General features: G+C 34.4%; 1 protein-coding gene across 1 annotated transcript; it reads right to left on the bottom strand.

Moving 5' to 3' along the window:
- Positions 1-5086: 5086 nt before the first annotated feature.
- On the bottom strand, positions 5087-20094 carry LOC123312482. The gene is made up of 2 exons (XM_044896932.1): positions 19848-20094; positions 5087-6566 (listed from the first exon to the last, which is right to left on the bottom strand). Exons 1-2 carry the CDS (start codon positions 19878-19880, stop codon positions 5931-5933), a joined length of 669 nt encoding a protein of 222 aa, XP_044752867.1. The 5' UTR covers positions 19881-20094; the 3' UTR covers positions 5087-5930.
- Positions 20095-20753: the final 659 nt, after the last annotated feature.

The following is a 20753-nucleotide window of genomic DNA, read 5'->3' on the forward strand; positions in this document are numbered from 1 at the left end:
GGTTTATTACCAATGAAGACAGCCTATTACATCATCGTGTTGTTAATCGAGCAAGGAAGGTTTTCGGTGCGCAATCAATTATTTTGGATATCTTTTAGGACATAAGAAGAATGCTATTTGACCAATTGATAGTATTTTATAGTTAGTTTTAGTGTTTAGCCTCACTGCTTATGATTAAAAGCGTTTGAAATTAGTCTACAAGTGGGCTTTAAAATTTGGAAGATTGATGTTTTATATAAAAATATATAAAGCTGTTTTGAATGAGATCTTGAAGCTAAAATATTCACTCATTTATATAGTTCATTCATAAAAAGTTTATTTAGAAAACTCAAAAAGCTACTCCTATAGTTTTCGTTGAAGCTGAATGATAAAATAGCTCAAATGCTGTAGCAAACGATAGTTTCTAACAGAAAAATACAAAATGGTGAATGCTCCAATTAGAGAGGATAGTATTTTGAGAAGGGAATGAAAGAAGAACATCTATCACAATGTCTTTTGCCGAGATCCTTAACATCTCAGAGTGCTGCTTCCTTCCAGGTCGTATTTGCACTTCATGATTTTCGTTCAAGGGTTTTTTGTACACTGAATCTCGAAGATTCAAGTAGCGGATTGATAGACTGTAATTGAAGCGTGCAATGTTCGTTAATTAGTTAATCCTTACTGAATAACTCGATATTTTCAAGTGGAACAACTCTCTGTTACTTTTTCCACGCTTATTATTTATAAAATCTTCTTGAGTCAAGGTGTACTGAATGTCGATGACATTTTGTGGTAAATAAACAAATCTGAGGTCGACAAGTGTCTGGCGAATTATTTGTTCGAATTTGTTCCTCAGATCAAAAATTGTATTTCGGGCAGGTTGTAACAATGCATGTTCAACTCTTTGAAGTAGTAAACTTGTCCATAATTCTTATTTATTCATATACATATTACACATGCAGATAACAGGAATAAGGTACATAAATGTCTCTATACAAGCCTTAAGATATAAGAACAGTGAATCTATATTATACATCGATTATCTAGTTTTGAGGAAGAGGGGTTTGGGGAATCGTATAATTGTAGTAGATCCAACGGTTTCTGAGGCTGCGAAGGATGAAAACCTATTATTATTATTCAATCGCTAATTAATATCATCGATAACGTACACGTGCGAGACATACAGTCTGAAATGTTTCTAACGAGTAGAGTCTAGAGGAGATTAGCAATGATTTGAAGTGCATCGCACGAACGTTACGAAATTTAGCCTCTTCCTTCTTTTCTTGATCCCAAGATCATGCAAACGTCAGTGCATTCAGCCTCTTATACAATCGTCGTCGTCAATCGCAGAAGAGTGCTTCGTGAGAATCAGATATTGCCTTATTTTCTCATTCTAGATATCATCGGTAGACTGTTTCCTATGTCTCCTACTTTGTATGTAAATGTGCTTAATCGTTCTGAATCCAAATAATGGGTTTGTAGTTCAGGAAGCACTGATTGTTCCAGCTTCTCTGGTTGGTTATCATTCTGGTTGGGTAATCGAACTATAATTCTATCGTTTCTTCAATTCCCTACTGGGTAAGATACTGAGAGCAGGTTAACTGAACCAAGGCAGATTCAAATTCTCACATTCTACTGCTGTTGAATGAATGATGAATTTCGAAATTTCCTTTCGGGATTATAAAGAAACGAAAGAGCTAATGATCCTTTTTTTCATCTGAATGCGTGGGTTGGCATCAATTAATAGTTTATTTAGGTTGCAAAGAATTCGTTGTTGTGCTATTGCTGACAATTAGTAGATAGCCGTATTGACTACAATCACGTTAATGAAAACTTTATTGTATATTTCATCAGATTGAAGTGATTTTGTTGAGTTGTAATTAACGACTTCGCAAATTTGCTATACTGTGTCCGCTGAAAATGGAATATGGATTTGGAAACAACATTTGTATACCTGATACTTTCGAACAGGGCACGCCTTTTTCATCTATAATTAGGAAACATAAAACTTTATTAGATTTTACTTTCTAGGTATATTGATTCAAGTAATCAAACAACTGTTTTCCAGTGAATTATTTCATCCAACTCAATTGACAGTAGATAATTCATGAATGAAAATATGTGTACAGAATGTGCACCTAAATTTCAAATCCACAAATCGAAGTCATACAAACATTTATTTTTCTTCTGACTCTGTAAGCTCTCATGAGGAATGTTTATTTGTGTCGAAACTATAGAAAAGCAATAGGAGAAGTTTGAATATCTGTAGTCTACGGGTGAGGAGGTGAGAAAATAATATATAATGTAAGATTTTTTTGTTCGATTTTCATTTTAGACAGTTAATGTTTCTTTTTCAGACATAATTATACTTTGAATAAGATCTACAGCGCTCGCAGGGTGTGAATCATAAAAATTATTCCACTTTCTTTATCGATTCAGCAGATTCAGTCATAAATTGCCTATGCCATAAAATTAGGAGGACTCAATCTGCATAACTAAGACCAGTGGCAATATTTCTTCGTTTTTTGCTATGGTTCCTCACCTTGAAACAGCTAACGTTAATTATGAATGATATATTACCAGCTTCTCAAGAGAAACTATGCAAAAATTCTAAATGCAATTCCCTTTTCCCTAGTTTGATCATATGTATCAATAGCATGTATGCAATATGCGATTTAGCCATTACCTGAATCGATATCGTAAAAGAGATAAATATTTATTCACAATGTAAATAAATTATATTTGAACGCTAATTATCTTGTTTGCTGGGAACGTCGTTATATTAAAATAACGGTATAAAAGAAGGAACTGAATCTCCTCTCTTACCTCCAGTTCTTCTTTTAAAATTCTGAAGAATTTTTTTTATCTGATCCCCATCTTGAACCCTAATAGATTAAGTAGTATCATCTTATCATTGTTGATGAATATTTTTGAAAACTCAATATACTGAAAATTTCCAAATCAGTTCCATATTTCCCTGGCAAAATGCGAATTTCTTTCCACGAATTTTTCTCAAGTACAGCATTCAATTCACAGTAAAAATATAAATTAACTTGCTGATTTCATGTGAAGAATGCTTGGAATGAATTTCAAGCAAGATCATTCTGTTACGATTATGAAACAGATTTATTACACAGATTGTAAATTGTCTGTGAAAAATTGTACTGAGTTAAAAAGTACCAACATCACTATGTAAAATGAATGTTATTTATATGTACCGGCAATGGTAAGACACATATATGGTAAATATGCAAATAAGAGCAATTCTTCAGAGACTTAAGATCTCTTCGATCATGCAATGTAACCAGATGTGGGCGACAAGTATTTTTTAAATCGGACAGTTGTACTTAATTTCGAATAAATTCCTTTTATGAATTATAAGACCATTGTTGTACGCCTGCCCTGGGAGAAATACTAAAGAAAATGGATTCCGCTGTAAAAAGTATTAAATCTACCTGAAAATTCAATTTGAATCAATTTTAGTAAATAGGCTTGATTTGTCTCTCATTGGACAAACGGTTGAGCAGAAAAATTTTCTAGTGTTTTACTTGTATTCTCAGACTTTGATCATCATGGAGGTTTTCAAGCTCTTAGGAATTTTTGTTTAGTTAGATTTTCTCACGAGATACTATTTTCGGGAAAAATAAAAAAAATAAGTTCCGTGATATCCTTACTTGTTTGCAAAACGTCTCAGAAACGTTGTTATTTGCTCCTATTGATTGATAAAGTTCAAAATATGTTATCTATACGTCACAGACTGCATATCATTATTGGTAAAAATATCAAGGATAATGCTGTCATTCTGTCATTCCATAAATCAATAAGAAACGTCCAAAATGTCAATGTGAAGTTTCCTCATCAATAGCCGCCTATTCAATCGATTATGCCAGTCCTAAATGTTTCTCGAAACTTGACTAGATAAAGTTTCAGATACCGCTCTATACAACTTAATGCTTCTGCGACCTTGCACAATGATAATTAAAATAATGGAACAGCTGTAATGTTATTAGCCTATAAGTTGACCTAAAGATTGCACGGATTCAATAGTCAATAATTGATTTTGGAAATGACACATTAACACCTTGATATGAGTTATGGATAGAACTACAGCAAATTCCTAAGAAGTCAATAGCATGCTCCGATTTATTGTAACATTTCAATTGTAAACAGGAGCTCAATCTCATCTCAATTGCATCAGAAATTTGTAACGATCAATTTGGACCATTGATTTAGATCTGAGTACTATTAAGTACATACATAAAATTCCTGATGTGAATAAATTCATGTGAATATCCACAACATTTTCCCATAGAATTCCATTGTAATTGTAATCTATTTCAATTCCCGTTCAGCGGTTAAAACTCATTCTCACCTGACATCAGGGCATAAAAATTTATTTCCCAAATCCAATTATTTGAATTGCGTGAATGTTTCCTGAAAAATCGAAATATACAAGAGTACCTAGGCGAGTCTAAAGGTTGTTTTTGGTCTTAACATGACAATTGCTCAATTGTTCCTTTGCGTAACATAAACGCGTCGTAATAAAAAATCCCAGATAATTACGAAGAATAAACAGTGTCCATTAACAATTATCTACGGGGCTGGTAAAACAAACGATAACATCTACAAAACAAACACTGAAATGATTTCTTCAGATCGATTGCTCATAATTAGCAGTTTGAGTTAAACGAAAAAAAAACGCATTTGCATTCGAAATGACAAGTTGAAAAATGGCAATTTCTCGCACATTTCTCTTTCTCCATGAATTGATTTGCGTTTGGATTTCATGCCTGGGTCACTTTGGATATTTTCGTTACATAATGAAATTCAAAATAATGAAGAAAGTGAAGATTCATGATGATGCATATTAACTGTCTATGAATTCGACGAAAGAATTAATTTCATTCGAGTTTTGAAATGGCCTATGCATGCCGTTTACTACGTGTGATTATTCAATTTCACGTAACCATGAAGAATTTTACTTCAACTGAACCCACAAACACGGCAATAATTCTGGAGATTCGTCGTGGAAGAAAATGAGTAAGAATATTGAAAATTAAAAGAAGTTTTTTTAGTCGTAAAAATTATGGATAATAAAACAAATAAATACTTCCTTTAACTTTATTTCGAAATATGTACATGTATCATAAAAATATGACACTGATTCCTAAAATTACGATGTAAATTATATTACAGTAATAATGGCCGGTATCACAAGTCTGCAAGCCATCGATAAGCTCTTTCTTATCAGAATAAAATTATGCAAATAGTTTTTTATACGAAATTTTTCACGAAAAGCTAGCCGTTGATATTTTAGGCCAAGATCCTTGATCCCCAAACCTACTTTTATCGAATAAAATTCAATGGATTCACATTCTTGATTGCAGAATCAGGATTTGTGACACCGGCCCAGGTTGGATAGCAGATTCATATTAATCAATCACAGAATTGGCACAAAAAAATCCTAATCAAACAATCATATATCTGTGAAAGAAGAAGCAATAAAACAATTCACAATAGAAATAGAAATGAGGAAGATACATTGAAATGTAGAAGGAAATAGTTTGCTAAAAAGAAAAAACTTTTCATATTCTGTTTAAATTCGAATATTTTCATTTTGAATTCAATAATTCACGACAACAAACAAAACCAATAGGAATTTTTATCAGAAAACGAAAAATGTGTTATCAAGGAGGGTGTAAAAAATGATTTCTGCTGATTTGGGAAGAACCATGGAACAATATCGAGTCAATATTGGCAGAAAATTCCGGAAAAGTTTAGGATAGCATAGTTTGCAAAAAGATTTTGAAATATTTAGTGTAAAAATTACTTTTTTTAACTGATCCTGAAATGTTTCGTCAAAGATGAATGGATAAAAAATGTTGTTTTTCTGATGCTTTTGAATTGATCATTACAGTAGAGTCATATACCTAGGATGAACTTTTTTGCACTCAAGATGTCGTATAGAAATATTTATGATCCTGCTTGTCGTAAACCGAATTCTCCTGATCTTGCTCTTCTGCTATTTCCGTCTGGTGTTCATCTGGCACCACTTGATAGAAAATTTGAGGAACATAATATCTCACACCAGACGAATATAGAACACCAATTTCCGGCACATACTTCTGCTTGTCCGCAAAAACTTGGGGTTTGATGTAGCTAACCGAGGGTTGAAGGAATGTCTTCCCCTTATCGAAGTCGAAGAATTCATAGGCCTGTCTCTCGAAAAGGTTAGGCCCCACGTACGTTCTTCCTAGAGACTTCAGCTGCGTTTTCTTGTACACCTCGTATTTTTCCTCGCTTGGCGTGTACTTCACGTCCAGTGGCGTCCCTAAAATGAGATTTGATGGTTTCAAGGCTAACAATTTCGTTCTGTACTGATGAGGCACCAGAGGTTTGTACGTTTCAGGATTAGGCGTGTCTTCCCTGACTTCGTAAACGGGCGCAGGTTTGGTTGGGGTGTCAGACCTTTCCGTTATGGGGGTCGATGGTAGGGCAGATCTTGGAACGATAGGTCCCTTGTTGGTTCCAAAGGTTACCATTATGGGCTTAGCGGTAGTTAGAGCAGCTATACATGACAATATAACCTGAAAAAACAAAAAATTTGAAAATTGTTATTATAGACAGTTTTTGGTGAAATTTAAACACCTAACGAATCATATTATCAATTGATTCATTCCAATTTATTGCGACAATAATATATTAATTTATACATCGTTCTATTCATAGAATATTTGCAGAATAATATTAAGAGTGTAACTATCATATTAAATGATAGACACTTCGAAGGAAATATATATCATGTCGATCAAAACTACATGTATATCCACTCTGATCTGGTATTGTCATAGATTAGCTAATAATTTGCATAATTACTAGCAACTAATGATCACTTCTGAACTGTTACTTATATCATAAGGAATTGAATATGTCTTATAGTTCTTTTTTCTGCCTATATATTCCGTACAGGAAACCTTGAGCTATCCTGGATAGCAACTTCACTAGGCATATCATTGATGATTTGAGCCAAATAGAACTTGATATAAAAAGAACCTGGATCCGAAGAATCCTATTGTAACAAAATTTCCGAATTTGGCCTGAAATGCTTTTTCCGTAAGAAGTTTTCCAGAAGAAGTTTGTAATGGCGTTCCTAGACATCATTAAATCGAGAATAGAGAAACTGAAAATGTTTCAGAGCCTACTCAAGTTCGATTTGTTGCTAGAAAGCCTTTGCATAAGTAGATAATGAGCACCATTGTCTCGAGCAAATCTGTGATTTATTTCCCTTTCATTCAGATGGTTGCATCAGAAGCGGTTTGATAGTTTCTGTAAATCATCAATTCATCCCACAACTCATCATGTTCTTTGATGCGATTTACGGCTTATATCAATTGTCGAAACGATTCGAAAGGAAGTAATGACATTTGTCAATATATCTTTATATAATTGGTTTTTGAGAGTGTGAAAGTTGCATCGTTTCATTAATTCATCCTTTCTACCAAAGAAAAAGAAGAATAAGCGAATTTATTTTTAATGTATTCTTCCGTATAGTAGTAGAAACCTTATCTATAGATTATCAATACAAGGACTCACAAGGAAAGGGGAAAAGGCCATTTTTTAGTAGAAAGATATAATTTTTTGAGGAGAGAATCATTTCAACATTCCATTCAACTATTTGATTTCAATAGACAGAGTGACAGTAGCGTACCGTAGGGGGGGGCGGTGGGGCGGTCCGCCCCAGGCCCCGCACCAGCATAGGCCCCCAAATGATGGGCAAAAAAAAACCAAACATATTTAAAAAAAAAACATGTCAATTTTGACGAATTAATCCAACAATTTTCAGAAGTCAAGTCTCGCAAAAAAACATTTTAATATGTTCTTTGTTTTTACTATTCATTGAAATTTGTATGTCTTGTTTTCACTCGTTACTGTACAACATATAACTATGTAATTTCAGAGTAAAATATATTATGTAATTTTAAAATTAAAAATCATTATAAACATACCTATTTATGTCTGTTGTCTGCTACCTTCATTGTGCTTGATAGTAATTTATATTTGTTATCGAAACTGTTTGAGTGACAGTGAAAAGACTTATTAGTGTTACTATGTGGGGTGTTCATCACGATGCATTAAAACTAACCTTCAAAAAATTTTGAGGAAAAGTTTCATCTTTAAATATATTCTATAGGGCCCCCTCATCAAAAGCCGCCCCAGGCCCCGAACTATGTCGGTACGCCACTGCAGAGTGAAGTTACGAACAAAATTCATACCTTCGATATTCACTATGTTTTTGAAAATTTCATTTCAAATAACACCCTCAACGAAGGTTGGAGTTGTTTTCTCAAATGGCAATCAATTTTTTGTGCCGGAAATAGTTATATCTTTTGTTGATGAGGACGATTTTGTTATTTATGGGCTTTTTAAAGAGTTACCAAAAAATACCTGTTTCATAGAGTAATAATTGATGAAAGAATGCATCATTTTATTACATGTTCATTTATTTTGCACTACTAATGGTGATACGTTCTAAACTTTTTCTTTTGAATCAGAAGAATCAAGTGCATCAATGTCAACAATTCCAAAGGTCAACTTTCCAAGGTGAGATAACGTTGAGCGTACTTTTAACCTTAGACCATACTCGAAACGTCTGTTTCGATCAAGATCACCTTCCTCGAACTTTCAGTTCCGTTAGGAGGATGATTCCGTAGGAATTTTTAACCACCATCAGATAATTCTTCATTCATTCACTATTTTATGAGGAGGATGTGGATTGACAAGGCTGAAAATAAATCCTGCTTATCATCGTGAATCAATGCTGACAGGGATTTAGTACGCAATTAAATTTGAGCAATTATCTACCATCAATTGTATATGAAATTTATGAGTTGACCACAATATTATGGCAGAAATACGATATGTAAGTGTCTCACTTCCAACAGAAATGATACCAGAGCTGAGCTTTTGCTGCTCAGATGTGTATCCTTTTCATCTTTATAGGGATTCCACTTGTGATTTACAGTTCAGAATCCAAAAGAAGAATATGAATCCGATCTTTCATGTGTTACATCCGAAATTATTGAATAATTGACGTGAAAGATGGTTGGAGGCTCACTCAGTTTTCTTTCAATTTTGTTTTGAAACATGTAGGTACCTAGTTACATTTGAAAAATTTCGAATTTATAGAAGATTTAAATTAAATTAATTAAATATTGATTAAAGCAAGGGGGATTCTCATGTGGGAATTTCTTTCCATATAATCAACTATGACCTTAATTAGAAACAAAACAAAATTCCAGAGGAAACTTCTCGAAATGTAGTATCAACTTTCATTCCTTACGTAGGGGAAGTTGTGCATAAACTGAACAAAGTAAAGCTAAGACACTGAACAATGTAGGTACTGAACATACATAAATCATTCAGTGAGATCATCGACTTCCTAATACCTTATCGTTTATCCATTCGGTTGAATTTTCACCATCAACATACACAAAGAATAAAACATCGAATTGAAATGTCAGTGTGAATGAGTTTGGAATTTCTTTTTAAATATTAATTGCTCGAGGGGCACGCCTTCCTTATAAGATTTCGAATTAAAATTATCGAACTATGACTTCGGAAAGTATTCTTTCACAGCAATACACTGCGCAATACCTCCATAATAATTGAAACACTGCTGAATGCAATAGGTAGAACTGAAGAATATAATGCAGTATCTCATTAAATATTTCATTAACGTTTACCCGTATTAACTCATTTATTAATCCGGTGTTTCGAAAAATGGCGATTGTCTATAATGAAACAACAAGAATGGGAAGAATAGCAACTGGTGAATGTGTAGTTCAGTAGGCAAACCTACTATTACTCTATTTTTCTTCTGAAAAAGGTAATCGATATAGCTTGGGAAAAACAGTTTTCGAGAAACACACAGAGCAACGAGAGTAGAGAAAGTCTTCCCGTAAAACATCCTCTGTCTAACATCAGAATTTACGTAATTTATCAGGCGTTAAGACATAAGCACCACTCATGTCTCTATCTTTGATCTACATAACACATTTCTGGATTTTTCTTTCGCTTATCTTCAGAGGGATCAGCTTCGATAGCACCATTACGTGAAACGCCTGTAGGAGAGATTGTCTGGAGTCATTATTGTATCTTTATGATCGTAACGTTTTGTATTCCTTCAGAATAACAATGTTAATTATGATCCAAATCCTAGTTGCAAGGTACCATGAAATACTCTCCGTTTTTGCTTTTTATTTTCATGTTGGAGAACCCTAATTGCACAAATGCTGTGTGAATTGCAGAATTGTGAAAAAAATCTATGAATTCCTACCCCTTTTTATTTACTTATAACTTCAACTCGACCCGCTAATGTCCCATAAGGAGATATCAATTCTCGGTTAAGAAATAAACAAATGTATCAGTTTCGTTCGGACCTATTTTCCCGAAAGATCTTCCTCTACACCCAGTTTTTAATAGGTACTTTCACTCATATTCATTCACGAAACTCAGATTCGAAAAAATTGAGTCAGATTTCACAGATTCTGTAGAAAAATGAGGACTAGACAATTATTTGTGCTCTATAAAATGTATGGACGATCTATATAGAAATATTCTGAATTTAGTGTAGAATTCTTGTTAAATGGAACCTGGATGATTTAGTTAGTTCCAAAAGAATTCCTATTGAAGACTTTGTTCGAAATTGCAGGACATTCACTCAGATCGATTTCATTTTCATACGTCCAAGCCTCTAATATGATTTCATCGGCCGGTGCACAGAAATTAAGTTGTAAGAGGTACATCACGAACATTCAAGGTCTTCGTTCCTCAATCAATTGGCTAGGTCAAGAGAATGAAAGTGATTCATCTTCACTATCGATGCCGGCTAGTGAAAGAAACTGAAAGTGTCTTATGCCATGTGAACCCATTGACTTCCTCAAGATTCGGACTTAAATGGACATATCGATATCAAGAGCATTCTATATTTGGTATTAGGACGTAAAAGGATGCTGGTAAAGGCATTGACGGATTTGGCTGTCTGCAGACTTTCTACATCCGATAGAATATATTGAACTGGGCGAGCCCACTTGTTGATATTGATAGTACCTACATAAAATTTTTGGAATCTTTCCTATGCAGCAAAACGGACACGAATTTCTCGAATGATCTCCCAGTATACGATTTTCTACTTCCATATTACATTCCTTGAGCACAATTGAGGTAAAGGATAAGTTATTTATAGTCATTAAATTAATTTCCGATACAACCTGTCATCAAGCGTCATCCGAGTACCTATGTGGCAACAAATACTTCTATTATCAATTTAGATACATGTATGTTGCACCACCCCATAATTATACAAGTCATTCTGTCAACGAGCGGTCACGAAATCCAAATGTGAGCAGGTATGCGCTATGATAGGTAATTCATTATTCTAAAGACACTTTCGACATTGGAAGGGGAAGATAATCTCATCTAAGAACATTCCATCTATATAAATATACGATTAAAATATCTTACGCCGAAATGAATTGAAAAAAAAAGTTATACTTTCAAGTAGATACACTTGAAGGGTGTAAATGAATAGCTGCAAAAAATGATTTCTTGTCAAAAAGTGAGGGTCTTTCATAGAATGTCTGCACAATTTTATTTCTATCAGTTCTCTTGTTTTCGAGAAAAAAACAAAAAATTGTTTTTTCCCCTAATGATGCCATTAGTGGGCTGTATCTAAGCAGGGGTGCTCAAAACAATGTATATAAAAGACCCACTATGTTTTGACAATAAATCAACCCTTACATTCTTCCGAATCTAGTCATTTATACTCTGAATATAGAGGATGAATTTCGACAGGTGAGGAATGAAAATTTTTCATATAAGCAAAAGTCCCTCAAAAAAAATTACCGGATCCAATGGAAAAATCAACTATGGACTCTCGCACATATTTCCACCTAGATATAGCAATCAATGTCAAAGTTATATCAAACAGAATGAAGGCCGAAATAATTCAGGTAGCGTAGATAATTACTACGCACACTAAACACTTGAATTTACTCATTTTTCATGATGAATAAAGACTGCCTTGAGGATGGACGTTAGACAACTTCATGGTGGATGATTAGTCCTTACAAGTGGTATGTGCAGTCTGGTGATTTACGAATTTCAAATTAACATCCAAGCGGAACTGATTTCATGTGGTGATAATTCAAAAAAATTTCACCTAATATGATATTCCATAAATGTGGATGAAAGACTGTAAAAATTGAATAGTTAGGTACTCCATTTTTTCGTTTCTCAGAATATGATATTAATCGATATTCGTTAGTGGTTATTGACGAACTGAATATTCGAAAATATTGGGGATCCAGTGAAAATTTGTGCTTCTGACACCAGGAATATCTTTCTGATTCCTTCTGAATTGTATAATATCAGATTGACTATTGCCAATCTGATCAGAATACGAATCATTTCAGGTACTCTTTCGTGCGTCCAAAAGAAGGGAATGTGTTGATATCTAGCCTGGACAAGTTCCATGAAAAAATGTAATATTTTGTTGCAATAGCAACGTGAAGAAATCATTAGAAATATCAAAAAACTTTAAGAGAAGAATGTGAAGAGTATATCTGTGAAAATTTCAAAATTGGCAAATCTCCCAATCACCCCACAGTTTAGAATTTGAGCAGACTGAGTTGCATTCCTGGTACTTTAATTTTTGCAGAAAAATGCTCTTTCACACATGTTCCCAACAGAAAAGTCTCAATTTAGATTTGAATTAACTTGAATACTCATACTTTCTTCACGAATCTAATATCGTCTGACTATCATCTATACCCTGCTGAAAAATTAACTCAAGAGGCCCTGAATTTTCCTAAAAATAAAGATGATAGAGGCTTTGCAGTTCTGGTGTTTATTTTGAGAAGACCTAGGGTATTGCAGGTTCATTGTGAGAAGTGTATCCAGTAAGGAGGAGATTATGTTAAATTAAATACCAGAAATGAGATCCGCTGAAGAAAATTATATGTCATTTAACCTTGATATTGGTATGATAGCCAGAACTAAGTGCTTATTTCCTGCTGCACACTCGAAAAAATACAGAACATGACTGCTTCACACCTATTGTACAACGAAATGACCGATACGCTACACTAGACACAGAGAATTGAATAAATCAAAGGGAATTATGCATCATTTCACCCAGAGTTCCGCAGACCTTCACCAAAGGCAAATGATTGAAATGCCATTGTCTTTAATTGAATATATGATAGATCTCCCGATTGAGATCAAAAGATTTTCCGGGGTATCTACGTTAATTGGACACGTAGAGACATCCATTAAAGGCATAACTTCGTTGCCTATCATTTAATTACGCTGCATAATCTTTGCTGACGGCCGTAAAGTAACCAGCGGTTTTTCATTACGCTACCGTGCGATAAACGGAAGATGTTATATAAAGGAAATCTGTTCGAGGGTATTATTACGCCTATTATCTTTTTATGCCTTTAACACAGGGCGCACCTCTGCAGAAGGCACAAATACTTGGATTATTTCCATTATTGAATATTCCGCTAGCGTTAAAAGAGAAAGAAGAACTCTCAAACGTCATGGCCAAATAAAATCACACTTTTCATTTCCTCGGAAAAGGGCAGATAGCACTTGCGAACCTTTCTATGGCAATAGAAATTAGTGAATTAAATTGTAAAATATTCATTTCAAACAATCATTTTCTCCTGTCTCTCAACATATCCTACTCAATTCAATTAAATTTAAACTGACACCAGAAAACGATAAGAATCTCCAGAAATTATATAAAGATGCTGCGAAAGCTTTCAATCAATCGCGTACCTGAACTTCGAGAAGTGATTCTACCTAAGATTCATTCATATGGTAATTAATTTTGTTAGTGTTTCAGGATACGGTAATCCGTAAAGATAAATTGAATACTGTTATTCATTGGCTTATTTATAAGTTTGCACGTACTGATTAATACTCAGTATGTTATTATCGAATCGATATGTGTGTATACCATGAAGTAATTACCGACCTGTAGCTATAATTTCATCAATATTATACGATAATCCCTCTTTGAAAAAAGTACGTTCTCCACTTCAGATGAATTATAGATTTGATAACAATTTAAGATGAAGAGCTTGACAGAAGTGCGTAAATATGTTACCCAAATCCATTTTTGAAGATAATATTTGGGATATTGTTGGAGTGAATTTTCAGTGAGGCACTGAATGGAGGAGGAAGGTACATATAATACCCAGAACTGAAATGAAGAGACATGACTAGAAAATTGAAGAACCTTTCCAAGAATTTTTTTCACAGATGCAAAAATGCATAGACTGTCTATAAATATAATTTGGAAGAGCATAAATAAAAATTCCGCATTGGTTTTACTCCTGCCCTTCGTTCCTGAAGTAGTCTTAATTGGTATTACTTTTTGTTTTGTTCATTCAAGACCGAACGGTTCATCGAGCTCGATAAAATTTTCAGATTTTTAACTAGAAGAGTTGCTCTTTCAGAAGATGCATCACATTTCCATCTAGGGTTATTTTTATTGAGAAAAAAACTACTCTAACGGTGACTATCGAAAAATTCCCAAAAAGATGGAATCATTTAAATAATCGTCAAGACCGAAAGGCTGCATGGAGCTCAACAAAATTTTCAGATTTTTAACTAGAAGAGTTGCTCTTTCAGAATACGTATCACATTTCCATCTACAGTTATTTTAATTGAGAGAAGAACTTCTCGAACTGTGATTTTTTGTTCCCTTTATTTTCTGCTCTTCCTCTTTCCATTTATAAAATGGAGCAAAAGTGCTGTGCGTTTTTAGACTTTCCAAGAAGCGGTTTTGAGATCTAACGAGTACAACCAACCTGTCCAACGTAAATTATTGAATGAGGGTGGACAAATTCAGAGCAACTCCTCTACGAGCCTTTACAAGATATCGGATATGGATCCCTAATCGCTTTCGTTATGGCGTTACGCTTCTGATCCGGTGTTACAAGACAGGAAAAAACTTTTCGCGGAATGCCTGTAACACTTCATATAGATACGAAGTGATGCATCCTGATTGGCGCGAGAAGCAGTTATTAATAAAATTAGATACGAGGTAATAGGTGTAATTAGGCGAATCAAAGAGAAGCAAATTACTTCCTACGTAAAGAAGTTGCACCTTCGAATGGCCTATCGCTTACTCGTATCTCAATCGGCGAGCGCGAGCGTCTTATTTATGGGTTTAACCCGTTTCATCATTATTCTATATCAGTCTGGTGTCAGTAGAAATCAACGTAATGAATGCTGTTGTCATCATACGTTTCGTATCATTCGATTTTGCCACTTGCCTCCATTACGACACGTCGACAAAGATCATCATTGCGTTCGTTTGTTATATTCCATAGAGGGGAAAAGAGTAGCCGAAAATTTGACGAGTTTATGACGTGTCGAAATCGATTGTGACTTGATGGGAAACGATTTGTTAACAATATTGAGGATATTTATAGTCGGTTGCAAGTTAATTTAATTTTGCACCGGTATTTGGGTATCTACGTCAAGGTATAATGGGTAGTAGATTTGATGATGTTTTAATTTATAGTTTCGTGAAGATTCGGAAGAGAGCTGTTGGTGCTAATTACAGGTTAGGATTCAGGCGATCATGCGGGTGGAAATTCTGCTAAAATAGATTACTGACAGCAGCTATCTACGTACAGGAGTTCTACTTCCTTTAACAATAAAAACAATTTCTGAATATGAAATTGAGCAGCAGAGTCCAAATATTCCAAACATAGATTGGCATTAATTTAGGATAATACTGTGTACTGCTGGATGAAATATCTCAATAGAGAAGCCTGGCGACTGAAAGCAGAGACAATAGTCTAGAGCATCAAGGAACAAATATTCCAATAAAATGGATATTGAAAATTAAACTACGATTCGAATGAATTTCTGTCATTAGTATATTACATTTTCACATTTCAATATTGCCTCAAAAACTTTCTGATTGATTGATTAGGATCAATAAGTCACAAGGTTTATTTCAGAGAATCTGTTTGAATTGACGTGTTCGATAGTTTGTGATTGGAACAAAACACCAAGATATTTCAGAAGGTTATTTGAAACGAAGCGAAACTGAGAATTCTCCTGTAGGTGTTTGCATATTAATATCAGTTCCACGCTCTATTCATTATTGATGATATTTATTTGAGAAGATATTTGAAAACTGAAAAAAGAAGACTTTACTCTCAATCTTATACATAATAAATTAACACGTTTACGTTTTGAGACAGACTCCAGAAAAAAAATTAAAATCGCCAATTTACTTCGAGGCTTATTTTCGGCAAAATGTGAACACGAATAGTGAAATTTGATAAAAAATCGAGTATTCTTCAACCCTTAGCGATCTAACTTTCGGCTATGTTGACGAAAAATATTTATACATACTACTCTGTTAACTTGATGACTTGGTTTTGGTATGGTTTATACCTTGTCAACAAGTATCACATTTGGATATAATACAATATTTTCGAATAGGAAGAAGTAACTTGAATCCCAATCAATTTCGTCGTGTTTCTTATGTCAAATTATCATATGTAAGCCTTTGTCTACTATGGCTCATGCAACAAGTTTCAATGTCTCAATTTTCATCTTGATTCAAGATTTATTGTCCACCTAAACGATATGTTGTTATCGATATCATTATCGAGTTTCTGAAACACTCCTTTGTTGACACGTATCCTCCTTTGTTTCAGTTAGAGAATGAAATGAATTATAGCAGATAGATGAAGGCGATGGGATAGATTTTGTTACAGTTGTCGAGCAATATTTGATAGGAAACCATTAGTTCTTCATTCTGCAGATATGAGATTTTCCTGGTCCTTCTCATATTTAACAAGTTTTCTGTCATTTGAATCTTCAGTCTTCTGGAACACTTTCAGATAAGACCTATGGAGCATTTGCAGACTATAGATCGGTAGAATTGCCATGCAGGTCAGTGGTTGACTCAAGACAAACAATGCATTCTCCAGCAAGGGGCAGATCAATTTGCAAACCAGATATTCGAAGAACTTGCCGCATTTGTCGCTTGAAAATGCAAGAAAGATGCCGCTCTTGCATAATACTGCGTGTGTTCAATCGACGAATTCCTAGCATAGTCACATGCGTGAACGACAGATGTTCCGTCGATTGCAGAAAAAGATGCTCGACCCAATTAGCTTTATTTGGAAATCAAAGTTCAGGTCGAAATCTTCTCACTCGCCATAACATTGGTGAGAAGATTCAACCGGTTCACCCAATTCATGGTTTTGGACGCAAAATCTCCATTATCGACGACTTCTTGTGCAGTAATTATGGTGTCTTGTTGTTGGGAAATCATAACAACAATTAATTCGGTGAGATGACCGTCATAATATGTGGAATGGCTCGTTTCCAGCATGAAAACAAAATAAATCAACTTCTGGATCTTCGATTTCCAGTTTTCGCTGCATTGAAACTGGGACGTCTGAACAATGGTTTATAGGTATGTTGCCTTATGTAACCTGAATACTTTTGAATATCTCAAAATCATGAAAAAAAAAAGAATATCTTTGAAACATACTCTTAGGACCTTCCAACTTGTGAAGTGAATAGATCTCGTTTTTTAATCCTAATGGCACGTTAACTAGTCCATAAAACTAATTTATCCTTGTCAAGAACTTTGCTGCATTGCCTTACAATTTTGATTCAGTCGAATTGAGAGACGTAGATTTTTCTTCTTTTATTTTCCAGCTCATGAGTTTTTTATTTGATCCTGATCCTATGCATTTACCATTTAATTACTTCCTTCTAGTATTTCATGTGATAAGTCTTTTTCATAATCACCTAAAATATTTTTTCAGAAATAAACTGTAAGAAACTGTGGTGACTGAGCACCCTGAAATTCTGAATGAAGCAGCTCAGCTTATTTTCTTAATAAAATGAGCACTTGAACTTAGATGATATAAGCCTATTTCTGTAACAAATCACGGCAATTTTTTATAATTTTTTTCACAATTTTTTCTGTTCGATTTCACCAATGAAAATGATACGATTCACTTTAGTCTTTATTACCAGTTCTTGTGTTCCAAACGCAAATGATATTCCTCTACCACACCTATTCTCAGATAGATCCATTTTTACGCCTACTGGTTACAAAGACAAAAGCGAATCTGTTCGAATTTATGAATAGGTGTATCACACAAAGCTGATAGAGCATGAACTAATTACCATTGGCATGGGTATCTTAAGTATAGGCTTCCGAGGGAAGCCTTAAATTTGGTATGCTAATAAACCACATTTTGATCCAATGAGTCCTTGGGAGGCCCAAATTTCTCGTGAAACAATTAGATGGACTTCGTAGGCTTCTGTTCGTAGAATTCGAGTGATTCCTTGTTTAGGAACAAGGTGAACTCAGTTGAAGTACAATAAAAAGAAGGTGTAGCAAAATTGACTTATATGATTTATCATATTCGAAGGAAATAGTTTTCGATAAAATTTAATGGAAGTAGATCATGATGAATAAAGGATAAAACAACAAAAAACCATAATAAACATTCATTCTCAACGAACAAGAAAGTTCGTTGCTCGAAAATTACATGGGTTAAAGTAAGAGGAAACCAAGTAAGAAGATGAACCAAAAACATGAATACTTTCAGTTAGGGTGTTGGTTTCTAATTCAATGCAACTGAAGGAAATAGTATTCGTGAAGTGGAAGAGATATCTCATTCAAGTTTAAATAACTTGTATACGACGTGTGACAAGACGATTGCGTAGTTATCGAGTGTAACTGAGAAGCCTGAATTCTATAAATAACATGAGATCAAGAGTCGAATATGAGCTTCTCCAGCTTTATGGCATTTTTGACAGCTGTATATTGAGAATTTGAAATTTATATGTCACTGATTCAATACTCTTGCATATATAGGTGTAAAGTAAAAGTTGAATACAATTTTTTTTTTCAGTAGCTCCCTAAAGAGAGGGCATATTTCTATTTTTCTCATAGAAACCAGAAAAGTGGCTAAAATGTAATTTAGTAGACATTTTATGCCAATCAAAAAATTGTATTTCCCTACAATTGCAAGGGAAAGAAAAAGCCACCCCTAAATTTTTATTGCAAGAAACTTATTCCTTATTAATATTACTTCCTTGAAAAATTGATGATCCTCGCCAAGATTACAAAATCAAATCTTCTTAGGTAATTGTTGATGGATCGGAGGTCCATCTCTCTACAGCCCACCCTTTGTTAACCCAATAAATAAATGAACAAACGAATAAGAATTTCAGAATGAAGTGAAGGAAATAAAAGACACTTTGTTAAATCAAATATATATCTACTATTGAGAAAAGATTAATTTTCTGGACCTTCAAGCCCAATTTTTTCATTTGTGATGCCATGTAGAGATTATAAACGATTTTGAAATATCCTCAACTTATATATATCATGAAATGGAATTCAGTTAAATTTGAGCAATATCTACATATTCCTTCTTTGACTTTCAGTTTTTTTATATTTCTCAGAATCAGGAAACGTTGCCACGATCTGGTAAAATCGTTGTTAAGATGCATTCGAGTATCCAGCAAACTCTATCTATTTTCATCCAGTTGATTTGGTGAAATAGTCACAACAGATTGTGTTGGAATTTTTATTTTTTTTTTGGAAATACAAAAGAGAAAACGAATGTATCGAAACGATTCTAAAGGTTGGGAACTATGAACCAAAACAAACAGGAGAGGAGGGATTGCACTTTTAATTCGTACAAGAAATGTTAGAAATGGCTATCACTGAAAAATATTATCGGGATGCTCGAACCACAGGTCCTGAAAATCAATTACTTAAACAACTATGCACTCACCACACAACTAATCACAACGAGAAATCGAGACATATTTCAATTATTTAATCCACCCGACCACTATCCAGAAATAAAAAAAAAAAACTTAAATCTTCGGCCGCTGAGCGTGAGCCCTATAGTACGCCCACAACGTTCACGTGCAGACGCCGGTGCGTTACCAAATAAACTAATTGAACAGTGCGCGTCCAACTTTGTTCTACCGCTTCATCATCCCGCGACGAAACGCGATGTTCAGTTGTTCAAACAATCGTCCGGATTACTAGGTGGGGCCTTTGAGAGCCACAGTCCGATGTTATCCCACACAGGTTGCAACTTTGGGTGTTGGTTCTGGTCATTCAATTATCGATTTGGCCACGGCCTGCTCAAACCATAAGTTTTCTACGACATTTGGTTACAGGGTAACGAATTGTAGGATTCATGAGGTCACTGGTGTTGTAATTTTTCGTTGGGACCGTGGGTGATAAGCAGCAGGGTTGAATTACAGGCATTCCAAGGATCTGAATTATGATTTATCCAAATTGATGAGCCTCAGAAGCAAAACCCCTAAATTCTATTAATTTTTTCGATTCTCATAAGTTGAAAATATTATCTATACTCCATTCACTTTTATTTTAGCTCTTGGTTGGCCATGGAAATTTGACACATTTCGCTCTGTATAGTACGAAAATGTGGGGTTATGAAGCTTGTCAGAACATTTTTGGGTTTTAAATCAGGGCTATGTTGTCCGTTCTACGTAAAAGTTTCTGTTATTACGTATTTTATCACAATGTCGAATCTCTTCGGAAAATATGTGACGAACATAACTGAAGTTTATACAAACTGATTGAAGGCATACCAAATACAGTTATTTGCATGGAAAATACAAGAGATCAGTATATAATATCATAATATGCACTAGCTTGAGGA

This window comes from Coccinella septempunctata, chromosome 4, assembly GCF_907165205.1.
Source record: "Coccinella septempunctata chromosome 4, icCocSept1.1, whole genome shotgun sequence".
Taxonomy (NCBI): Eukaryota; Metazoa; Arthropoda; class Insecta; order Coleoptera; family Coccinellidae; genus Coccinella; species Coccinella septempunctata.